The sequence below is a fragment of the Salminus brasiliensis genome, chromosome 5, assembly GCF_030463535.1.
Source record: "Salminus brasiliensis chromosome 5, fSalBra1.hap2, whole genome shotgun sequence".
Lineage (NCBI taxonomy): Eukaryota > Metazoa > Chordata > Actinopteri > Characiformes > Bryconidae > Salminus > Salminus brasiliensis.
In genome coordinates, this window is record NC_132882.1 from 26,562,033 (window position 1) to 26,583,253 (window position 21,221).

General features: G+C 40.3%; 4 protein-coding genes across 5 annotated transcripts in view; 2 read left to right on the plus strand and 2 right to left on the minus strand.

The window, feature by feature from the left end:
- xylb (xylulokinase homolog (H. influenzae)) overlaps positions 1-2,418 on the minus strand; it is a 69,854-nt gene extending 67,436 nt beyond the window's left edge. Inside the window, exons 1-2 of the mRNA XM_072678889.1 lie at positions 2,313-2,418; positions 21-103 (exon numbers count right to left, since the gene is read on the minus strand). Of these exons, the coding sequence (XP_072534990.1) occupies positions 21-103; positions 2,313-2,366 (137 nt within the window). The 5' untranslated portion in view covers positions 2,367-2,418. The remainder of the gene's footprint in view (positions 1-20; positions 104-2,312) is intronic.
- Positions 2,419-4,710: 2,292 nt separating this feature from the next.
- LOC140555611 (uncharacterized) lies at positions 4,711-7,500 on the plus strand. Its single transcript, XM_072678890.1, has 2 exons — positions 4,711-4,903; positions 6,178-7,500. Exons 1-2 carry the CDS (start codon positions 4,711-4,713, stop codon positions 6,702-6,704), a joined length of 720 nt encoding a protein of 239 aa, XP_072534991.1. The 3' UTR covers positions 6,705-7,500.
- Positions 7,501-10,082: 2,582 nt separating this feature from the next.
- On the plus strand, positions 10,083-18,105 carry nub1 (negative regulator of ubiquitin-like proteins 1). Of its 2 annotated transcripts, none has more exons than XM_072679989.1 (15): positions 10,083-10,293; positions 10,375-10,502; positions 11,115-11,282; positions 12,109-12,173; positions 12,271-12,335; positions 12,421-12,588; positions 12,746-12,834; positions 13,479-13,585; positions 13,718-13,904; positions 14,028-14,135; positions 14,252-14,404; positions 14,756-14,902; positions 15,026-15,082; positions 16,608-16,764; positions 17,336-18,105. In XM_072679989.1, the coding sequence occupies exons 2-15, from the start codon at positions 10,383-10,385 to the stop codon at positions 17,494-17,496; spliced, it is 1,752 nt and encodes a 583-aa protein (XP_072536090.1). In that variant the 5' UTR covers positions 10,083-10,293; positions 10,375-10,382; the 3' UTR covers positions 17,497-18,105. The 2 variants fall into 2 exon arrangements, with proteins under 2 accessions (XP_072536090.1, XP_072536091.1); XM_072679990.1 differs by having other exon boundaries at positions 11,115-11,273.
- Positions 18,106-18,448: 343 nt separating this feature from the next.
- On the minus strand, positions 18,449-20,370 carry crygn2 (crystallin, gamma N2). Its single transcript, XM_072678891.1, has 4 exons — positions 20,350-20,370; positions 19,538-19,786; positions 19,148-19,293; positions 18,449-18,689 (listed from the first exon to the last, which is right to left on the minus strand). Exons 1-4 carry the CDS (start codon positions 20,368-20,370, stop codon positions 18,554-18,556), a joined length of 552 nt encoding a protein of 183 aa, XP_072534992.1. The 3' UTR covers positions 18,449-18,553.
- Positions 20,371-21,221: the final 851 nt, after the last annotated feature.

Genomic DNA, 21,221 nt, shown 5'->3' on the forward strand with positions numbered 1-21,221 from the left:
AAGTAACATTTGGGGCTTACCTAAACTCCCGCAGATCACCATCAAACTGGACATTGCTCTGGTTAGTAACCTGAAGGTTTCCATCAATAGCGACCACTTTCAGCTGACAAAATAAAGTGAAAGTTGTCATGTTTACGTATCTAAATTAGTGTGCTTTATATTTTTCTAACTTAATCAGTCCTGAAATGAATGGTCAACATCAAACAACTTTTCAAGCATTATTTTAGACAAATTTCCTGTTGCAGTTAAATTTCCAATGTTGGATCATGCTTGTCTTGACAGAGTTGCAGCGCTACCGTCATCTCCATCATTTGGTGTAAGGGGGTCAGGATAGCTGTCTTTTAACTCTTAATTCTAATAAAATCAATTTACCAATAAAAACAACCGTGCTTAATATTACCACAGGTTTTTAGTCTTGGCTCATGCGAATTCCAAACAGGAAGCACCTTGCCATCCCTGTTCATTTAATCAGGGTCGTGTTCACAGTCTGCTGCAATTTTTTTTTTTAGGTGCATGAGAGTGTACATTTGGCCATGCGCTTTTCCCCATCACTCTTATTGTGATGCTAGGTGGCACAGGTATGCTGGTGATCAGGCACTTTCCTCTAAGTGCACTGGCTTTCTAGAGAGACAGTGGCTGACCTCACATCTATTGGAGGGGGCATGTGCTTGCCCACACAAAACTCTCACCTGTGACAAATATGTACATTAATATGGAACATATAGATGTATTCGCAAAATGCACATTCATAAAGCTCTGCAATGATTCACCCACACAAGCTCACAAGAAAGAGAGAGTACACTTTTGCATGCATTCTTTAATGTAAACATTTTTGACTTTATGGAAATTCTTCTTTCAGATGTGTCTATATTTTTCAAACACACTAGTGATCTACATTTGTAGTATTATTTCATTCCTATACCCCATGAGGATATGGAGACCAGGTCAAAACACAGTGATATACTGTGTGACTGTGACACAGCCACAGAGGCACAGGAGAGCCTCTCTCCTCTCCTCAAGGGAACAGATGAAGTATTTGGAGTGCTTGTGTACAGTTTGGTGACATTGTCCTATGCAAGCTCTAAGAACAGCAACTCCCTCTAATTAAATACTTGCAGAACTACCCTGAGGTGTCTATTCATGACATCAGGGGAGATGTTTGGCACAACCTCTGAGAAAGCGTTGGAACACTGAGTACTAAAATATCTCAGTATGCATCACCATTTTGGTCCAGTGTCTAGTCTTCACGATTGTTTAGTAGCCTCTGGAAACTGCCTTAGGCTAGGAAAGGAGTTTCATTCCTTCCAACGTATAGGCATTTCCTCCCAGGGGCATTCCATCCCTGAAGAATTCAACAGCCCTTAAGTAAATGCTCCAAACTGATTGGATTTGAAAGTACTGGTGCCTCAAGGCATGTTGTGAACCTGGATCCTGACTTTTGTTTCAATTTGTCCACAAGCATGCATTCATTGGTCACTTCTGACTCAAGTCTTTAGCATGATGCCAAACATCATCTATAAGGGTAATACCCCAGTTATCCCAAGTGGAGCAGTGCTACTGTGTTCTTTTTGGGAGTTTGCAGGAGTGTGTTGGGAGTTGCACCTGTGATCCAGAACTGAGCATCCAACTTCAGTAACTGACATTACTAATCCTTCTATGGCTATGCAATGAAATCCACACAGTAGTCGTCCAAACACTAGGGGGTAAAGGGGACAACCTCCCTATTAAAACTGTACGCTCTGGAGCATCCATACCGAAGCCTAAGCTCCCTATGGCCGGTGACAGGCAGCGGAACCGTGTCCTCTGAACTGATTGAGCTCCATTCAACAGCTTTGAGCTAGAGTGGTATCTGTGATCCACTAACACCGAACCTCAACAGGCAGTAGAGGCTGTTAGCGATGCAACCTCCCTAATAATACGCTGGATCCGAGCTGGCGTCCACTTTTTGGGTTCTGTCTTATCAGCAGGAGAAGGCGAGTAAGGGGTAAAGTTCTTTGCTTAGGTGGTCGATGACCCTTTCATTTGCGAAATCTCCGCACGATCAGATATGATATGATATATGAGATATAGATATATCTTTAACATCAACAATCTGCGTAGCTCAGAAGAAAGGCAGGACAGTTACTCCTGAATGGTTCAGGTTCAGGTTCAGGTTCAGGTAGGTGTTACAGAGTTACTGAGCTCTGTAGTTCCTCCACTATACTGAAGTCCACCGCTCCTCTTCCGCCCCCTGTTCACGCATGTCTGCTGCACAGGCGCAGTCGAGCCTGATCGCTGGAAAAGAAAAGAATAACATCGATGTTTTCTCTTACCTGCTGAGTGCTGAAGTCAAAGCCTAAGTAGCGGCAATCTGCCGGTGCAGCCATTGTGTGTGTGTGTGTTTTGCGGGACAGTTTAACGCTGGTCACACGCTGCTCTCCTGCATTTAAAGTGACAGTACACAGCCTGATTTTGCTGAGCAAGCTGTTCACTGAACTTTAACCAGAGACACACACACACACACACACACACACACTCTCTCTCTCTCTCTCTCTCTCTCTCTCTCTCTCTCTCTCTCTCTCTTTCTCTCTCTCTCTCTCTCTCTCTCTCTCTCTCTCTAATCTTCTCAGTTCTTCTACTTTTTAACTTCTTCTAAAACCATCTAAATCAGCCTTGCTGAAAAATCCAGGACGAGCTTTTGCTGGTCATCCAGGGGTAAACATACTCTAGCCTGGCTGAGCAGTTTAGCACCGGACCAGCGTAGTGGATGTTTTCATTTAAATGGTTTAGCTGGTCATACTGTTTATGCTTGTCAACTAGCTTGGTCATTCTGGTCATGCTGGCTCAACAGCTTGGTCGTCCTGGTTGACCAGTATGGTCATACTGGTCATGCTGGTTGACTGGCATTGAAATGGTGGTAGACTAGCTAAACCATCAAACTCAATCAAAAACATACCCCAGGCTGGTCAAAAGCTAAACTGGTCAACCAGATTCACCAGCTTGACCCGCTTGAGTTGACCAGGCTGGAGTTTTCAGCAGGGAGGAAATTCATGGCTCGTCTGAAACAATTCATGGAAGTGCAAGTGGGGGTAACTACAGGGCACTGTGGTTGAAAGAAGCTTCCTTGTCAATGTTTTGGAGCATCAGTGAAAGCTGGTAAAGAACCTCTCTCTTAAAACCCCTAGAACCTTATAAGCTCCTACTGTGTAATGTAATTTCATTGAATGGGAGTTGAGTTGACTTGACTTGACTTGAGTCTACACTGAATAATCAGCTGTGCACACAAAGCTTGTGTAGCCTCCATAAAAATGCATTTCCAGTAAAAGACAGACAAGCCAAGCATATTTACCATTAGTGTTGGACACAGGTGGAATTTGGCCTCTGCCTTTAACACATCCATTCAGTGAACAAACACATGAACACTAGTGATTGAACACACAAAGTGACAGTGAGCACATGTGTCCGGAGTGGTGGGCAGCCATTGCTGCGGCACTCCCTGCCAAAGGGGCAGGCCGCAGAGCCCAGGTATCGAGCCCACAACCCTGTCATCAACAGCCTGGTGCACTAACACTGAGCCACCCATGAACTGATGGAGCTCCATTCAACTGCTCTGAGCTTTGAGCTAGAGTGGCATCTGCGATCCACTAGCACCCAACTTCACTTATGATCTTGTGTCTGAATGCAATCAAATTTGTTGTAAAACCCTTATAGAACAGGCAGTAGAAGCGGATTAAAGTGGATTACCAGGTGCATACCAACTCTTGGATGTACAGTGTACATCAAAGAAGAACTTCAGGGGGAATCATATTATCCTATCCACAATTTATGTTAATCTATATTCAAACTATCTATAATAATTAAAAACAAAACTCAACACATGCTCAAAGTTTGTTTTGAAGGAACGCTATAAAGACAGTTATTTCTATCTATAAATGTCCTCACCTTATATGTAAATGACTGGACCTTTACTCCCATATGCATATGATTATTTTGACTTAGGTAATGTGTGATTTTATCTTATTCACCCTAATTGCGTGATTGGTTGATTTTTTTAACACTGTGAAGGCATGGCTCCCTTCTATACCTCCACTACAGTGCTGGGAGAATGAATATATGTGAATGACAAAAAAAAAAAAAAAAAAAAAAAGGTTAACCATGCCTTTAATGACTGTCATCTCAGGACTCACCCATTACTTCAACAGTGCTGTGTCAACACTGGTCCTCTAAAGCCCACTACTTCTGTCCTCAACTCTGTTGCAGTGCAAAGACAAACTAGACTTTCTTCCACTGAATCAGATATATTTGAAGTAAGAGTGCGGTTTTAGACATACCACTATCACATCCAGAGCTTTCTATAAATTAGACAGTTGATTAGTCTTCCCAGTGTGTAGATCTAATAAAATACAGGCTCATAACCAGTAAACCAAACCGAGACTGAACTGATCATAATTGGGGCATTATAGATATGGGTGATGTTTTGTGCTGTACAGCAGTGTAGTATTATCATACTGCCCTCCACTTGTGATACTAACCCCCTTGTGTAGATTGTCCCAAGATTATAGAGCAACCTTGAATTGCCCTCCTTTATTTGCACATAGTCTCAACGGTGTACCAGCGTGTCCAAAGCATACAGCCACTGACTTCACACAGCACAGGTGTGCAATAAAGAAGCATTTATGATAGAAGATCAATAAAGCGGGTGATTTAAAAAAAAAGATCCATGCTAGCAGGATGTCGTCAGGCTGCTGCCCCAGCTCGGCGTGTCTGTGTGAAGAACCTGTGATAAGATCCGGAGCAGGGCTGGAGGAGGAAACGAGCGACGACGAGGCTCCAACCAACATGGATATTGCGCTTTTAAAAGAGCAGTATAATTCCAACAGAGACAAACAGAAACTGGAAACCCGAGTGATATATTTCAGAAAAGGTAAGAACTGCTCGTTTACGCCGTGAAAGGTAAGTTTGGTTTTTTTCTGTGTGAAGAATGGTGTGTTAGCTTTTCCCACTGACTGGAAGACTTCTCAGGTTTCCTGTTGGAGGAGTTTTAGCCTAGCCTGACGGTAAACTTTTATTTATTATTATTTTTTTTTTTTTCTTACTTTTTTACGCCATTTCTAGTGGTATATAGTAGTTTAAACAATTATTAAAACTACGGTTTAACTTTCTTTCAAACCTTCAAAAAAAAAACAAAAAAAAAAACGAGTCTACAGGTGTAGTTGTTGGTGTTTGTTTATGCAGTTCCGCACCTTACGTTCAGCAATCCCACTTTCTGTCTTAATACCACAGTATAGCTTAAGTTGAAGTTATGATGCTTTTGGTCGTATAAATAATACTATTCACTCATTGCTGGTTTTTATATTGCGTGAGATGTGTGCAGTTGCGTCAAAAGCTTTTCTAATAAGACGTCCTCATGAGTCATTGCTGCTTAGTGTAGGTGTTTGTCATGCACTTAGAGATCACTCCATCACTTGTCAATAAGGCTTTTCCAGGTGGTTAGCCAATGCCTTATTTGTACTGGCCTAGGTGAAACAATTATACCCTCTGTTCAACTGTTTAACTGTCCTTACATTAGCCCCTTACCTTTACTGGTCACATGGTTGCCACATAGTGCATGGAAATGCATTAGCCTAAGTCCATTGCTTGAAGGCACGTGTTCATCCAACGCATCTTGTGAAATCAAGGGTATTTTGGGGGAGTTTGTCCTTCCTTTGCTGCAGTAACAGCTTTTAGATTTCTTGGAGGCCTTCACACTAGATGTTGGATGATAAGTCCTTAATCACAAATGCCTTTCCAGCTCATTCCAGATGCACTGAATGGAGCTCCATCACTCCACAGCCTAATGCTGGGGGTCTTATGAGGCTTCTAGCTGATGCTTGGGGATTGGTGACCTTAGGCTCATGTGTGGCTGCTCCAAGTTGTGCCAGTCTTTTGGTAGTGCTACTCTAATAATGCAAATTATCCAAACTCTGTGTGTGGAGTTAAGTGCTTGTGTTAGTGTTGTGTACTTTTATAACATAGTGTAGTCCAATACTGGCCTTAATCCCTTCATTTCAGCCTGTAATGTGACTCACTTCAGACCCTTTATAAAAACACATATACCCCAGCCTGACGACTTGAATCTGTTGTTTCTCATTTAGGCCTTTTTATTAGAAAAAACACTAATTGTCTTTTGTTGTTTACTTTTTTTTTTTTTTTTTTCAGCTGCATCAAACAATGAGGAGATCTCCGGCAAGGCTCTGGTAAACGTGGTTCCCATGCGACAGGCCAGGCGCTCACTTATGAGGCAGGCATCTGTCCAGGACACTCGCTTTGATTTTGTCAGAGACCCAGACTGCTCCCCCTGGCGTACTCACTTGGGAATGTACAGGAGGACCTGCGCAGCAGTTGACGCCAATCAGCTTCAACACACCAAGGTCAAGACCAGCACCGGAGACTCTGCATCATCAGCATCCGTAGGCAATGGGGAACGCAGTGTGGAAGTCACAGATTCCAGTGGTCATTTATCTGAGGAATGTGAAGAGGTTGATGGTGACAAATGGCACAAAGACTCTAGCTCTGAGGAATCCAGGAAGTTTTCTGCACCTGAAATTTTGAGCAGACGGCTGAGCAGCGGTAGCTCCCGGTCCAATCACTCCACATCAAGCTCATACCATTACCCCTTCCCTCAGCTCAAAAGTCCCAGGAAGTCTGAGGCTGCATGCAGGCTTGGACTTTACTCTTCATTCTAATGAGACAGTTTAAGGGGGGGCAACAAGGGTTGTGCAATAAATGCTATGATACTTAAACACTGATCACACAGATTGTGATGTACTATATGTTGGTACACCAGGGGCTGGATCCACAAAACTTCCTTTTTCCCAAAATAAAACTTTATTGTAATATGTAAATATTCAGCCTTATTCATCATTGTCCTCGGAAACTTAATTTCAATCTCAAATTGGAAACGTCAGAACCTCCTTTTAAAAAAAAACAAAAAAACAAAAAACCCAACTGTAAGTAGAAGAAATTTCTTCATAAGATTGTTCAATGATCACTGAGGCCCTTGTTATTTCTATGCGTAGAGACTGACCCCCAGTCTGTACATTCCAAATAAGGACAGTAAGCTGCAAAAACCAACAACCCATTCATAGAAACAACTGTATTTACATATATCCACCTGTTCAGTCTATAGCAGAGTAGCCCCACCCATTTGCACAAAATCATGAGGCGTGATTAGGACAGCTAATCAAAACAGTGCTTATTTGCATACGTCACTGTTTAAAGCACAGTGATATAAAAAGCTGGGTTATTTTAAGAGATAGAGAGGTTGGAAATGGTGATGTAAAAATAAAATCCTGAGTGTTTTTGGAATGTAAACCCATTACAAAAAAAATAGTATATAAGTCTATATAAATAATGTAGTCTGCTACAGGTTATTTGTCATGTATTGAGATTTTGTTTCATTTTACATCTGAATTGCTGTGTGGTATGTGTGTTTTTTTTTTTTTTTGTTTTTTTTTGTAAACAATTTTTAAATTTTTTTAACACCCCCCCCCCCCCCCCCCCTTCAGTTCCTGGAAGTCTATATTGTAGTAGAGTTTGATCAGGTCGGGACCGGCCTTGTCTCAGAGGCCTCTGGGTTTTTCTCTCTATCCAATTATTTTTTTGAAAATCGTTAGAAGTTACAATTTTAAGGGCCTGCCTTTAAACTCAGTCAGTATTTTTTTTTTCCCAAGAGTGGCACTTAAAATTGTTCCTTAGACATAATTAATAAAATTCTAATATTTTTATATGAACTTTTTGTTGTGAAAAAAAAAATCCTGTTTAGGAAGTTTCTTTCTTTCCTTTCTTAAAACATGTGAATCCCGCCCCTGAACTTCAGTCATCTACAGTGACAGACTTCATTTTGCTCTGCAATGCTTAGTTGTAGAAGTAACAGCGCTGCAGTCTTGAGTGCAACAAGTGCCTGGAAATACAGAGAAGAAGAAGAAACAGCCTTAAAACGTGCACATTTTTTGTCTCAGCATAGTTGGATAATGTAGTTTTTAAATTCTGTGTATTCCATAATGCAGTAGTGGTCCAAAAAGGAGGTCAAGCATTTCTGTTTGTACTGTGTGTTTTAAACAAGCTCTTCACATCAGCAAATAATTGTCAGTGAGGTTTTTTATTTGGTTTGTAATTTTCTCTTCAGTTTCACTCTAGTTGTCCCGTGTAAACTGAACTTGCTCACAATTATCTTTCACTTTTACTGACCTCTAGTGGTTTAGTCCTGGGAAATCTTTACCATCTTTTCCTGCTCGAAGATGGGTTTTCCAAAAGCATCTGAGCGCAAAGATGGCTTTTAAATTGTTGAGTGAACATCACACTGAACACTCACTCTAACAGTTAAGATGATTCAAGCTAAGATGCTTTTGTGAAACAGGGAACTGATTGATCTGAGGTGCACAAGCCTGATCTGTAGTCTTGAAAATCTACCAAACCTTGGAATGAAATGAGGAGTTGATTCTGCAGGGAAATCACCAGCAAACTGTGCTGAATCCGGCTTCCCTGAACCAGAGTTGTTCCTGTTAGAAGAATTGTCGACAGTTATATCAGAAGTAAACATAGGTGAAAAGAAAGCAGAACCAAACTCCATATTGAAATAGAAGTACTGTAACTTTAATTAAACAATGACATAAATTACATTACACATTACATTTTTTTCCATTAAAAAAAAGAATAAAAAGTAGCATAATGTAGAAACTTGCAAAGAAGCACAAAAGCACAAAATCTGCTGAAGTAACAGAACACCTAGCACAAAATGAGAGGTGTGAGCACTCTGTACTCAATAACATGGGAGCAGTTACTGCCCCCTTCTGAGAAGACGTGCCACCAGCTATAGTTTACAAACAGGCAAGATGCTGTTCAGCATTTTAAAAGACATGAATCAATGGCATCAATTTCTGGACTTCAATGATAAACACTCAGTGGGCAGTAAAACAGTATATCCATCCAGCTAATTACTGAGAAGCCTTGCCTTGAACAAAGAGTAGAGCATTTCCTATGTGCTCAGCTGGAAGCAATTTGGCACCTTGTCAGTGCTACCTAGTACGTCTTACATGGTATCTGTGAAAATACCAAGTAAGAGGCTTATTGTTTCATATATTCCAGTGAACCTGACATTTGTCATGCTAATTTAAGTTTCACTTTCACATACTTTTATAAAATAGAGCAGTTGGGACTAAATGCACCTGTTTTGCCATAACAGTGGTTTCCGATATAAATCTAAACTTCACAAATACTGATCATTTTTATAGAAATGGTGTTTTTGTTGCTGCTCGTCCCTAAATGTTAGATTTTGTTGAATTCTTTTGGTCTGAAGACAGTATTACATGCAGGTACAGTCCAGCCTCTAGGGATCAGCATCCCAACTCTGTGAATCCTTATTAAGACAGGCCTTGGGTTCTTAACACTGGAACTACATTACACTGTGCGTTACACTGTCCATTAAGATAAGATCATCTTTTATTAGTCCCACAATGGGGAAATTCACATATATACACACAATTTAAATAAATAATAGAAGTCAAAAGCTCTGAGGAAAAACAATATTATTTAAAGATAATTTACAGATAATTGCAAATTATCTGACAGGATGTGGGCATGAATTATTTAAATAAATGTAAACTCAATAAAAATAAATAAATAATAATAAATAATAAACTAAAATGTGTTTATTCTAGGTCCCCTTTCCCGCTCAGTACACTAGGTGGCGTAAAATGTCACACATGAACTCTGTTTTCAAGCCACACACTTCCATGATACTACCAGGATTGTCGAGAACAGACCCAAAATAGTCCTGAACCTTATTTTTTCCCCCTCACGTGTACTTATTAGCGTGGACCACAATTACACTATACACGTGCTGGGGGTCTTTTTGCTGTGGACATGCCTGCTCTCCACGTAGCTATTTTCCCAACACAGCGCAAACAGCACGCACGCTAAACGCATGTGCAGATCTGTAAACCATCCACCGTCTCAACAGTGCGTTGTACACAGTGACCCGTATGGAACACGATGATACGAAGATCAGCGAGTCTGCGCAGATCTGCGTGAGCGAGCCTGGGAGTCGAAGGAGGAGGGGGGCGGTATACCACAACAACATCACATGGCGTATGTGGAGTGAGAGCGTAGCTAACTTAGCTAATAAAACCTGAAGTAAAAGAATAACAAATGGTGGTTGAACATTCAGAGCTGCGAAGAACATAGATCCTTCTTGACTTGAGGAGCTGACAAACGGTCAGGCTAACGTAGACTCTCCCTACAGTGACTCAGTCGCTTTAGCTGAGCTAAGCTAAGGTAGGCTAAGAATTCCCCCAGTCGACCGATTTCGCTTCGTTACTTTCGTTTTCACTTAAGAGTCCGTGTTATACCTTTCAGTCTGAAAAATGGCCGAGCAACACATTCAGCCGAAGCTGGTTTCGATGCTCAAGCAGGAGAAAATTCAGCTGTGGAATCCACCTTTCACCAATACTGACACCAACGAAGCTGGGACTGCACACCTGCAGGTAAGAAAATGCCTTAGCTGGCAGGCTAGATCAGCCCGCAGTGTCTTAGCTATACTTTAATATTCAATCGTCAGTCCAGCCATGAAACCCCCCATCCCAAAATCCCCAACCAAGGCTAGTTTTTCACTAGCTAGCTAAAGTGTTTTGGAAAAAAAAAAAAAAAAATAACTGGGCCTCATACATCAATGTCCAATTAAACTTGGTTCTTGAGATGTTAATTTTAAGCCATATTCCATCCAATACTGTCCTTATTAGCGCCCTTGTCGCTGAATGCAATCAATTTTTCACAGTAATGCTCCAGAAGCCAGTAGAAAGCCTTCCCAGTATAAGAGAGACAGATACTCCAACATAAGCATTTTATATACACTTTATTAGAGAAGAAACAACGAATATGCAGGTGTCCCAATACTTATGTCCAAATAGTGTGTATAGCATAATGCTGGATCCCATTGTCCAGCTCCCAAATATGACAACATTGATATAACTGTGTATGTGGGCTTCAAGTAGAAATGTCTTTCTAAGAATGATTGACGATTGAGGCCAATTGTTCCTAAATGTTAAAAGAAGCATCTCACTGACTCTCTGTTTCTCTCTGTTTCTGTGTTTTTACAGGAGCTCGCTGTTAGATATTCTAAAGAGGTCGGATTTCCTCTGCCTGATGTGGAGGTTGCCCTGGAAGACATCAGATCCCAGGCTGTCAAAAGAGGGGAAAGCAATAAGACCTACAAAGAGACAAATATTGCGACTCTCGAACTTATGTTACCTAAAGAAGTGAGAAAGGTAGAAGACATGTATCAATGTCAGTCAGTCCTGATGCTGTTATACACACTTATACACTATGGCAAGTGGAAATTAGCATTATATAATGTTTTTAATGCTAATTATTAGACGTGGTAGAGCTACAGACAGTATGCGTGCCACACAGCTCCAAGGTCTGAGGTTGTGGGTCTCTGTCAGGAGTTTGTTGTGTTCTCCCTGTAACCTCTGTGGTGCTATGCTGAATGTGCCCCTGGACATGAGTGTGTGTAAGGGAGTGTGAATGGTGAGTGTGTGTGGTACCCTGTAATGGACCCTGTCAACAGGATTTTTTTGCCTTACGCCCAATGATTCCACGTAGGCTCCGGACCCACTGTGACCCTGACCAGGAAGAATCAGCTTTGAAGATGGATGGGTTGAATTAGTCATTTACAATTCCCATCCAAGAGCTAGAACTCCCCCTGTCACACAGTGCATGCACACGTGTCACACAGTGCTGGGAGAGCTATAGCTAGCATATGCCTCCTCTGAGTCACATGAAGAGAGCCAGCCCTGTCCTTTAAAACTGCTGCTAATGTAACATCACTAGACAGCTGAATTGTTGCTTACATCAGCTAATTGATGCCTGTACTCACTAGCATCGCCCATGGGCAATTTTGTTTTCTTTAATTCCAATATCCGATCCAGAATTTTTGTGCTAATATCAGCCCAATACTGATCTTTGGGATCGGATCAGAGCCATCTCTGATACGCCATAAAATAAATTCATAAGTAAATTAGTATCCGCTAATACACACCATATCGGGATACACACCATATGTTTTCTAATATCATTTGTTTCTCTAAATAGGATAATAAAAGAAAACACCTCATAGAGACCAAGCTGGATATTACCACACAGGATCTGATAGATAGGTAAGTGTGACCCGCTCTTCTTTTTTTACAAAGTCTGATTGCAGTCACAGTGCCAGTGCTTTTAGTTCTAATAACGTTTGATCCTTTTTTCTGCAAGAATCACAGGAGAGTTTGACCTGAGACATGTAATGTTGATTGTGAAGGGAAAGACTCTGCCTCATGGTATGTATCTTAGGCAGTGAGTTGGTATCTGCCTCTTTATGTAATTGTGAAAAGCTGAGAGTGTGTTTCATCCTGCTTCTTTCAGATAAGCGACTATGTGAACTGAATGTGAAGAACAACAGTAAAATCATGATAGTAAAGCTTTGCGAAACAGAGCTGAGAAATGAAATGGTAGCGAAAGAGGAAAAGAAGCGTTCTGATGAAGAAAGCTTGCAGAGGACTCAAAAAGGTTTCCAGATTCTGTCAGAGAGAGGTGAGACCACAAGCACATTCCTTATGTGTTTACTAGGCAAATGTAAATAACACTATAATGCTACAGATGCTTTCAAGGCCATACAATGCTTTTAAGTCTTACTTAAGAAATGTGTTGGTGTATTTGTTCGCTTGCAATGCTTTGTTGCACGTTTCAGATGGTAGTGAAGATCCAGCAACCACACCATTTCTGGAGATAGCTGATCAAAAAGGCAACCCTATCCAGATACCACCCGCTGAGAAAAAGGTGAGCTAATCTTTTCTTAAGGGTGATTAAAGCAAAAGTTTTAAGATCCCTGTTAGTCAGAGTGAAATTAGTCCTCCCCAAACAATTTTGTAATCTGGTGCTTCACTTCAGACGCACCAGAAACCTCAGATTGATCAACATGTGTCATGTCCAAAATGTGCTTTTTTAGTTTTTTCCAGCAGACCTATGAGACTGTTTTAATAAATGTCACAACAACTGTTATTCTATAATTTGTATATATATATTTTATTTATATATTCTATATTTTTATATAGATCTATAAAAGAGTTTTCGCCAATGTGAAGAACACTTTAACCAGCCAAAAACAAAAAGCATCCAAATGATTCTTATTAAAACAATCGGACATAAGGGCGAGTGTGTTATCGTGAAATATCAGCGTGGCTGTGATGAAGCAGGTGCGAGATAAATAAATTGAGCTGTAAACAAAGCATTTAGTATGTCTTAATGTTAGCATTTCCTTCTGCCAAATTATAGTTCCTTAACCAGCAGCTTGTTGCTACGTCTCAAAAACAAACTCCACTCACTTCCTGAACAACCTGAAGTTCCTTCTCCAGCTCCTGAAACAAACACTGTTTCTTTTTCTCATTTCACTCATTCATTCATCTCTCTGTGGTGTTATGTAGGCTCTGATACTGGCCATGGGCTTCCATGAAAAAGGCAGAGCCCTAATGAAGCGAAAGGAATACGACATGGCTCTCGGTCACCTGCATCTAGCAGACGAGCAGTTTAGGTACAGCCTCCTTCAAAAGCCTGGAACAGATTACAGCCTGTGAATGTAATAAAAGGTACCTTTAGTTTTTATTGTTGACAAGTGAGACAGGTTTGTGATTAATCCTGTTTTTTTCTTTTTCTGGTTATCCAGTAAGTGCGGGTCTGCACTGTTGAACACTGTGGATAACTATGCAGTATTGCAGCTGGACATCGTGTGGTGCTACCGCGCTCTCAAAGCACTGTCCTGCCTGGATGATGGCAAGCAGAGGCTGCAGAAAGCTGAGGAGTGCTTCCTCAAGTGCTATGGAGAACAACAACAGAGACTGCAGCAAATTAAGGTCTTCATTGTTGTCCTCAGCCTTTTTACAATTGGGAACTTCCTGACACTATAGGAGTTCTTAGATTCAGAAGATTGGGGAGCTGTTCCCAATTCAATAACCTATTAAATACTACTTTGGCAGGGCAACACAGGAGGAGAGGAGGTTCTGTTCCTCAGGCTCTATCTGCTCCAGTCTCTGCTTGCCTATCTGGATCACAAAAATACCCAAGCTGTCGAGAAACTCAGAAAGGTATTTTGTCAGCTCATATAGCCCCCACTGAAGTAAATTCACTTCATTTATTTGTTTATTTATTTTTCTTCTTCAGCATCTTATTCTGTTATTTCTGTCTCTCTGGTACTCTGCAGGCTGAAGACCTTTACGGTCACCTTTGTCTGGATCCAGAGAAGATGCACCAGTTGATGAGTATGGGCTTTTCTGAGCAGGATACTCGGCTGGGCCTGAGAGCCTGCAGAGGCAACGTAGATGAAGCAGCCCTGCACATCATCCGGAGAAACAGTGTATGTCAGATAGATAGATAAAAGTGCACACACACACACACACACAGATACAGATAGCACAATCAATTATACACAAAAAAGTGATGGAATTGTATTCTCTGAACACTTGTCATTTATATAAACCTTTTTAAAACTAGTTCTTTTTAGCGAAATAGTCCCATTATGATTGCTTTTTTTACAACTAATATATGGAGCAAAATGCAGTGTCAGTACTTATTGCAGTAATTCTGCCCTCAATGTGGCTTTAAAGACATGAAGTGCAATTTTTATGCCCAATTGTGATCAAACCATGTGAACCATTGGTAAGTAAAGTTACATTTAACTGATACAGTTTCTTGTGTACTCTCTTAGGAGCGAAACGACATAATGCAGAGGGAGAGAAACAAAAGAAAGCGACGTCTTGAAGCTATTGAAACTCTGGTTGAAATGGGCTACAGCAAGAAAGATGCAGCCAAGGCCCTCCATGCCACCAATGGAGATGTGGATGAAGCCTACAGGGTGGGAGATCCCACCACGATCACAAATGTCCACACACCTCTGCTTAGTCGTAATTACTAAAATTTCCTACACAGTTCCATGTGGATTATTTATTTATTTATTCATTCTTTCATTTATTTGTAGCATCTTCTCGATTTATATGAAGCCAAAAAGTCAGACATACAGACCAAAGTGGATCAGGTAAGCAGCACACCTAGTAAAAGCTCCTCTTTAGTAATTATTATATTATTAATGTTGAAGGCAGAGGAGGTGATTTGTCTTAAAAACACATTTTTGTTATATTTCTGGTTATATAATCTTTACATCCAGATTGCAGTCAGTAATTCAAATGCTATTAAGACCACAGGACTTTTGAGGCCACAGGACTGTAAGAATGTTATTCTTCAGTCCGAATGACGTGATTGGGTGGCATACCCACCTGTCTACCTGCCTACCTCATGGCCACACCCTCATATATGTGCTCAGACACTCTCCAACACGCACACAAACAGTGTGTTAGGAGCTAACTTACAAGCTTGCACTGCTAATGTCAGAAAGACCACATTAGAAAAGCTTTCAGCCCAAAAGAAACTGAATACCTTTTAAATATTCAGAGGTCTAGGCTGGCCGGCTCACACTAGTTTTTTAGAGTTGGTCTTGCAGTTTTTGCATGTTTATGTCTTGTGTGCACTAAGAGATTTCTTAGAAATGCTGCTGGAGAGAAAAAAACTATGCTATATAAAAAATTACAGATTACAAGTTTGAAACATGAAATTAGGAGCACTTCTGCACTTCCTTTGCCTGCGCTGAGGGTAGAGGGGCGATGTTTTACAATGTCCATTTGTCTAAACTGGCTACAGGGCTAGGCACTATTGTTTTGTATACTGACAGATTTGGTAAAGGAGTGAAATTCAATAAATTTAGCAGTACCAAATTTCGAGACCCTTGTAGTCAGTCATTTCAGCGTCACTGGGCTGATAAGTGTTCTTGTACCAAGATCGGTCTTTTTTTATATTTTGCAAGCATTGTAAGCATACAGATTTAAAGTATGTGAATTGTGTTTCATGTTCCTTCAAAAAGCAGCTTAAAAAGAGTTAAAACATAAAACAGTAATAAATGTTACCTAATATAATATAATGTTATACAAATAGATAAATATGTCAAAAGAAAATATTGTTGCTCTCCAAAGAATAACATGTATCTTTAAAACCGCAAATTTACAGGAGGAGGAAATAACTTTCTAAACTTTCAACTTTACACAGGGTATGGGGCAGCTTCAGGGTTCAAAGGATGGTGAAAACTAAAAACGGACAAAAATGGATACGTGATTTTACATTGGACAGCAGCATTTTTATGTATTTTTGTAAAACTACATTTTTTAGAATGATAATATTTATAAAATATATAAAAAAAATACCAAGGTATCTTTGCTGGTGTTGGTAGTCCTGGTAGAAGACAGAGATGCCTTTGCTACGTCATCACATAGCGACATCAGCTCACTTCAGTCAGAATTATTAGTGCTGTTAAACATATGCATTTGATAATACTGACAAATAATCAAATAAATAAATACTGATTTTAGGATGAATTCTTATCAGCCATTAAATTATGTTAAATAGACTACTGCACAATACTCTCTTATTTCCTACTCTCAGTTGTGTGTTCCTCTGTACATTTGTTTGCCAATATATGAATGGATCTATAAATGGCACACCTCAACTTCCAGAGGGAGGCGGTGGAAGCGGCTCTGAGGGTTGTGGAAGGTGACGTTGTTCAGGCCACTCAGATTCTGCTGAATAATCAGGGGCTGCTTCCCCCAGACTTACATTCACCCTCATCTCCATCTTCTTCATCAGAGGAACCCAGCACCTCTGATTCTACAGGTTAGCAGCCAGTAAAGATGTGTGATTGGTTTATTGATTGACTAACATATTTGGCAATGACTGTGATCTCCTGAGTCCTTCTAAATGATGTGCTCAGTTGGCATTATTTATTTACTTTGTCATTTCTTCACAGTCACTCAAACCTTGTATCTCCATTTTTAAAATTTTTCATGTTTTTGACGTGATGTAAATCAGGCAGTTGTGAATCTGGCAGTTGTACTCATGATGAAGGAACGGAATTGAAATGCTCCATAATTGCTTTGAGTAAAATCTTTTTACTTCTATTGAGCTCTTTGAAAGTTTTTATGGGTTTGGAGATACATGGTTTTTACATGTTTGCACAATTTATTAGTGAAGATCCTGTGAGTTCATAGTTTTGCACATAACGACACACAGTATGTCACAGCCTGGAAACTCACATGTAAATAAATAATATACATAGATATTGTTTTTTTATTATGTATTCTAAGTGCTTTCACACCACAAGCATAACTATAGCTGAGAGATTTAGAACTAACAGCAAAAGCTTTATTTATTGTATCTGTATCAAATACATTTATGTTGTGGGCAGCCTCAGGTTCGAGTAGCCTGGATGCAGACTTGGTGAATGAAGTGTTGGAAGACATTCCCAGACATGAAGAGGATTACCTAGACGTGACTCTGGAGGAGGAGAGCGAGCTCATTGCTGTACTGAAGTCCTATTTAGAGAAGATGCTTACATCCTCTACTTGAGAACACATGTTTCTTTGAGTTGGTGTTGGACGTCAGATTAGAGCATAATGTTATCAATAGCAATGTTCTTGTTAGGGACAGAAGTTTGTTCCTGGATCATGTCCCAGTAATTGAAGCAATTTCAGAAGTAATTGAATTAAATAACAAAGTATTTTCGGGGGATTTGATGGTTAGCTTTTGTTACTCTGAAGTTCTGACCTTGATAAAGTGGGGCACATTTTGTTAAAAGCAAAGTTTAACCATAATATAATAACACTATGTCAAGGCAAAATATATAATAAATAAATATTAACTAGTAATATTTTCGGTACGCCCCAGTGTACAAGGTACATCTTTTTTTTTCCTCAGAGTCATTTTGAATGAAGTATGGCTCTTTAAATAATTCATACTAAAAGTGATTTTTTTTTATTTACCTGAAATTAGAAGTGCAGTTAAGACTTGCGATGAAAAATGCATGTATCTGAGTTGATCTTTAGTGTTTGTACTTTTTTTTTCATCCTACTTTTAATCTTGAGTATCTTATGAAGTTAAGTTTCACTTGATTTGATTATTCTGGTCAAGTTTACAATACATTTGTTCGATAAAGCATTTCTTAAATATACAATAAATGGCAAGCTTTGAGCTTACAGTGGCAGTATTTTCTGTTCATTTCAATAAATCCTTTATAGGACTAAACATTAATGCAATTAAACTGCTTAAGAATTGGTTAGTCCATCATAGTTTTTCATAATCTTAATTTTGAAATGTTTAAAATGTAGTGCCTGTTTCAGGTTATTTTGTAAGCTAGTTAATGTGGGCAAACTGTCTGCTATTTCTGTGATATGACAGTTGTAGTACCGTATAATTTGTGCACCATAATGAAACCCTGTAAAATGTGAAAATACATGCAGGCTGACTGCATTAACAGACACAAAGACACATCTTTGATAAAATACTGTGTTTTTGTTGTAGAACTTCATCGTTTATTTTACATGATGTGAATTGGAATAGTCACAGTCTGAGGCCTGGCAAAAAAAGGAGGTATGAGTGAAGAAAATGAAAAAAGTGGGATGGAGGTTTAGAAGTAGTTGACAACCCTGCGGATGGACTGGATGTTAGGGTTCTGGGCCTGCCACTCGTTGTGGCTGCAGTAGTTTCCTCTCTCCACGATGTACATACGGCCACGGAAGTTAGGCTCCTCGTACATCACCCAGCTTCGGACGAGAAACACACAGGATTAGAAGACCACCAAATCATGAACAAACAAGGTTTCATTAAACAACTGAAAAAGTGAAGAAGACTTTTAAAGCAGAAGAAAACTCTTAGGTTTATTTTCTGGTGAGCTTACTGGTCTTGCACGTCAGCAATTTTCTTTTTTCAGCATGCTGCCATCGTTGTTGTAGTGTATCAGGCAATTAAACAAACACACTCATCTTTCTTTCCTTTCTTACATACTGGTCAGTCTAGGGTCAGTACTCCTGACCCTATATGTCACAAAACCAATAACCCTAATTTTACAGGATGTTTATAGAATGACAGAAGACAGACAAAGCTGTCTATTTTTCAGATTGATCAATTATCAGATTATCAATTATTCCAGTCAGCTTCTATTCATTTTAACGTGGCATGAGCACAGATCATCTATGTGTAAGGTTTTCATGGGGGCACTTACGCTCCATCTCCAAAGACCCTGACGGAGTTCACGCAGCTCTTGCCGAAGCCACGGCTCTGCAGGAAGGGGCAGTCGTCGCACATCTCCATGCACTGACCCGTGTAGTTGCATCCCTCGAACAGCTCAATCCTGTAGTGCTCACCATGCTGTGGGTACACACGCCAGCACAAGCCATGCATTACCACAGTAGTCCTTCACAAAATTCCTCTTCACACAGTCTGAACTCTGTTTTGCCTTGAAATCACTTTAAATGAATTTCTTTCTTTCCATTTCGCATTATCTGTGTCAGTCTCTTGTTCTGTCCAAATTAGAAAACTAATTAGAGCAAGGGCCTTGTACTGAGGGAAATGTGTTATTGGAGTGACGGGAAAGCCGGTCCAGTTCTCTCACCATCCTGATGGGCTTGCAGGAGCCCATGTGGTCGTTGTGGGAGTTCCAGCGCTGGAACTCAGGATACTCTCCACGCTCCAGGATGTACTGCTGGCCCCTGAAGTCAGGGTGGTCATAGCAGATCCAGGCTCCGCTCTCCACGCGGATGGAGTTCACCCTGTTCATGAAGCCGCGGTCCTGGAAGTTATCACAGTCTCCATAAACCTCCAGCTTCCTTCCAGTGAAGCATCTTCCCTCGTAAAACACTATCTGAGGAAAAGAATGAAGCGTAGGAAGACAGAGTAGGAAATGCAACAGGAAGGGTGGTTTGGATGTTAGGTTTCCGAGTCAGGAGTGGATATAAAAAATTAAAAAGTGCTCAGCTGTAGCGCATGGACTTTGGCTGAATCTTGTCGAAAAGATAACCTTTTGCAGAACCTGTCCAACAGGCCATTAGTAGATGAAGGCCAAGAGCTGAGAACATTCATCCTTTAGCTCACTCCGCCATTTAATGCCATTTTTAAACACGAGGAAAAGAACCAGAACCAGAATTATGATATGGTTATTAGAGCAAATGGAAACACAAAAACTAGCTGTTCAACTGAATAGATATGCAGGTTTCCTTGGTGAGTTGGTGAGTGCTACCAATGCTGTACCAATGTTCACACATCTAACTACAATGCCAAAGGATGAAAAGTGTTGTTTTTATAACCTTCACCCAACTCCAAATTTTCACTTCTACAGCATCCAGTTGAGAAACTGATAAGAAATGCCTGAGACGCCATGCTGTTGGGGTGTAATGTGTGTGGGCCTGACTGGCCTTGGATGCTTACCTTTCCAGAATACTGCGACATTTTTCCACTGGATACAGTCCAACCTGACCCGCACGTACGGAAGTGTGACAGTGGAAAAAGTTGGACACCCCAATATATATGGGTAGCCGTGTGCTGGGCAGTATCGCGATGTTTGCCCAACAAAGACTGTACAATGGACAGCTTATGGCTTTTGCTTGCTGGACACTTTCCGTTCACTCTTGGCACTGCTGATTCTGGGCTTTGGCTCACCCATGAGTACAATAGATTTTGCTTTGCTTGACTTTGTGGGGGCCATTTTGCCTAGGCTACGCTTCCCTTCACAGTGTTGAATGATCAGAGGGAGTGTGTGAGAGAGATGTATCCAATAGGGAATTGCATGTGTTGGGCTCTTTTTGTGGGATGGTTGTTAATATTCCTTGTGTAACTATGGCAAACAGGTGAAAGACTGTTAATAAAAAGGTCCCTTGTTCTAGTCTTATAGTAAGTTATCTCACTTTCACTGTGTTCAGTTTCAGAATCTGTACAGCTTTATAGTTAGATATCTGACAAGCGTAGCATTATAGATGACTCATTTAAGATTCATTTAAGATTCAGTATAAAGAAAGAAAGAAAGAGGGAATGTGTTAAAGAGACAAATCTGTAGAATTGTTGTCATGGGAAATATGTTTATATTTAAAAATGTAAATGAGATGAAGATCCATATAAATGCAAAAAATGTATAATGCCTTTAGGTATATATTCTGTATAAGCACATAGGGTTGTTCATTGACAGTTTTCCATCATATACAAACTAGCAGGTATTCAAACACTGCAATGTTTTTAAAAGGGTTGGTGGAAGGGGGACCAAAAAAAAGAAAAACAGGAAACTATCTGCCATGCACTGCATTATG

Coding starts and splice junctions, on each gene's coding strand:
- LOC140555611 (XM_072678890.1), top strand. CDS start 4,711: ATGTCGTCAGGCTGCTGCCCCAGCTCGGCGTGTCTGTGTGAAGAACCT. Junction 4,904..6,177: donor AGTGATATATTTCAGAAAAG/GTAAGAACTGCT, acceptor TTTTTTTTTCAG/CTGCATCAAACAATGAGGAG.
- nub1 (XM_072679989.1), top strand. CDS start 10,383: ATGGCCGAGCAACACATTCAGCCGAAGCTGGTTTCGATGCTCAAGCAG. Junction 12,174..12,270: donor ACACAGGATCTGATAGATAG/GTAAGTGTGACC, acceptor TTTTTCTGCAAG/AATCACAGGAGAGTTTGACC. Junction 13,905..14,027: donor AGAGACTGCAGCAAATTAAG/GTCTTCATTGTT, acceptor CTACTTTGGCAG/GGCAACACAGGAGGAGAGGA.
- crygn2 (XM_072678891.1), bottom strand. CDS start 20,370: ATGTCGCAGTATTCTGGAAAG. Junction 19,787..20,349: donor TGTCGCAGTATTCTGGAAAG/GTAAGCATCCAA, acceptor TCTTTTCCTCAG/ATAGTGTTTTACGAGGGAAG. Junction 19,294..19,537: donor CCTGCAAGCCCATCAGGATG/GTGAGAGAACTG, acceptor GTGTACCCACAG/CATGGTGAGCACTACAGGAT.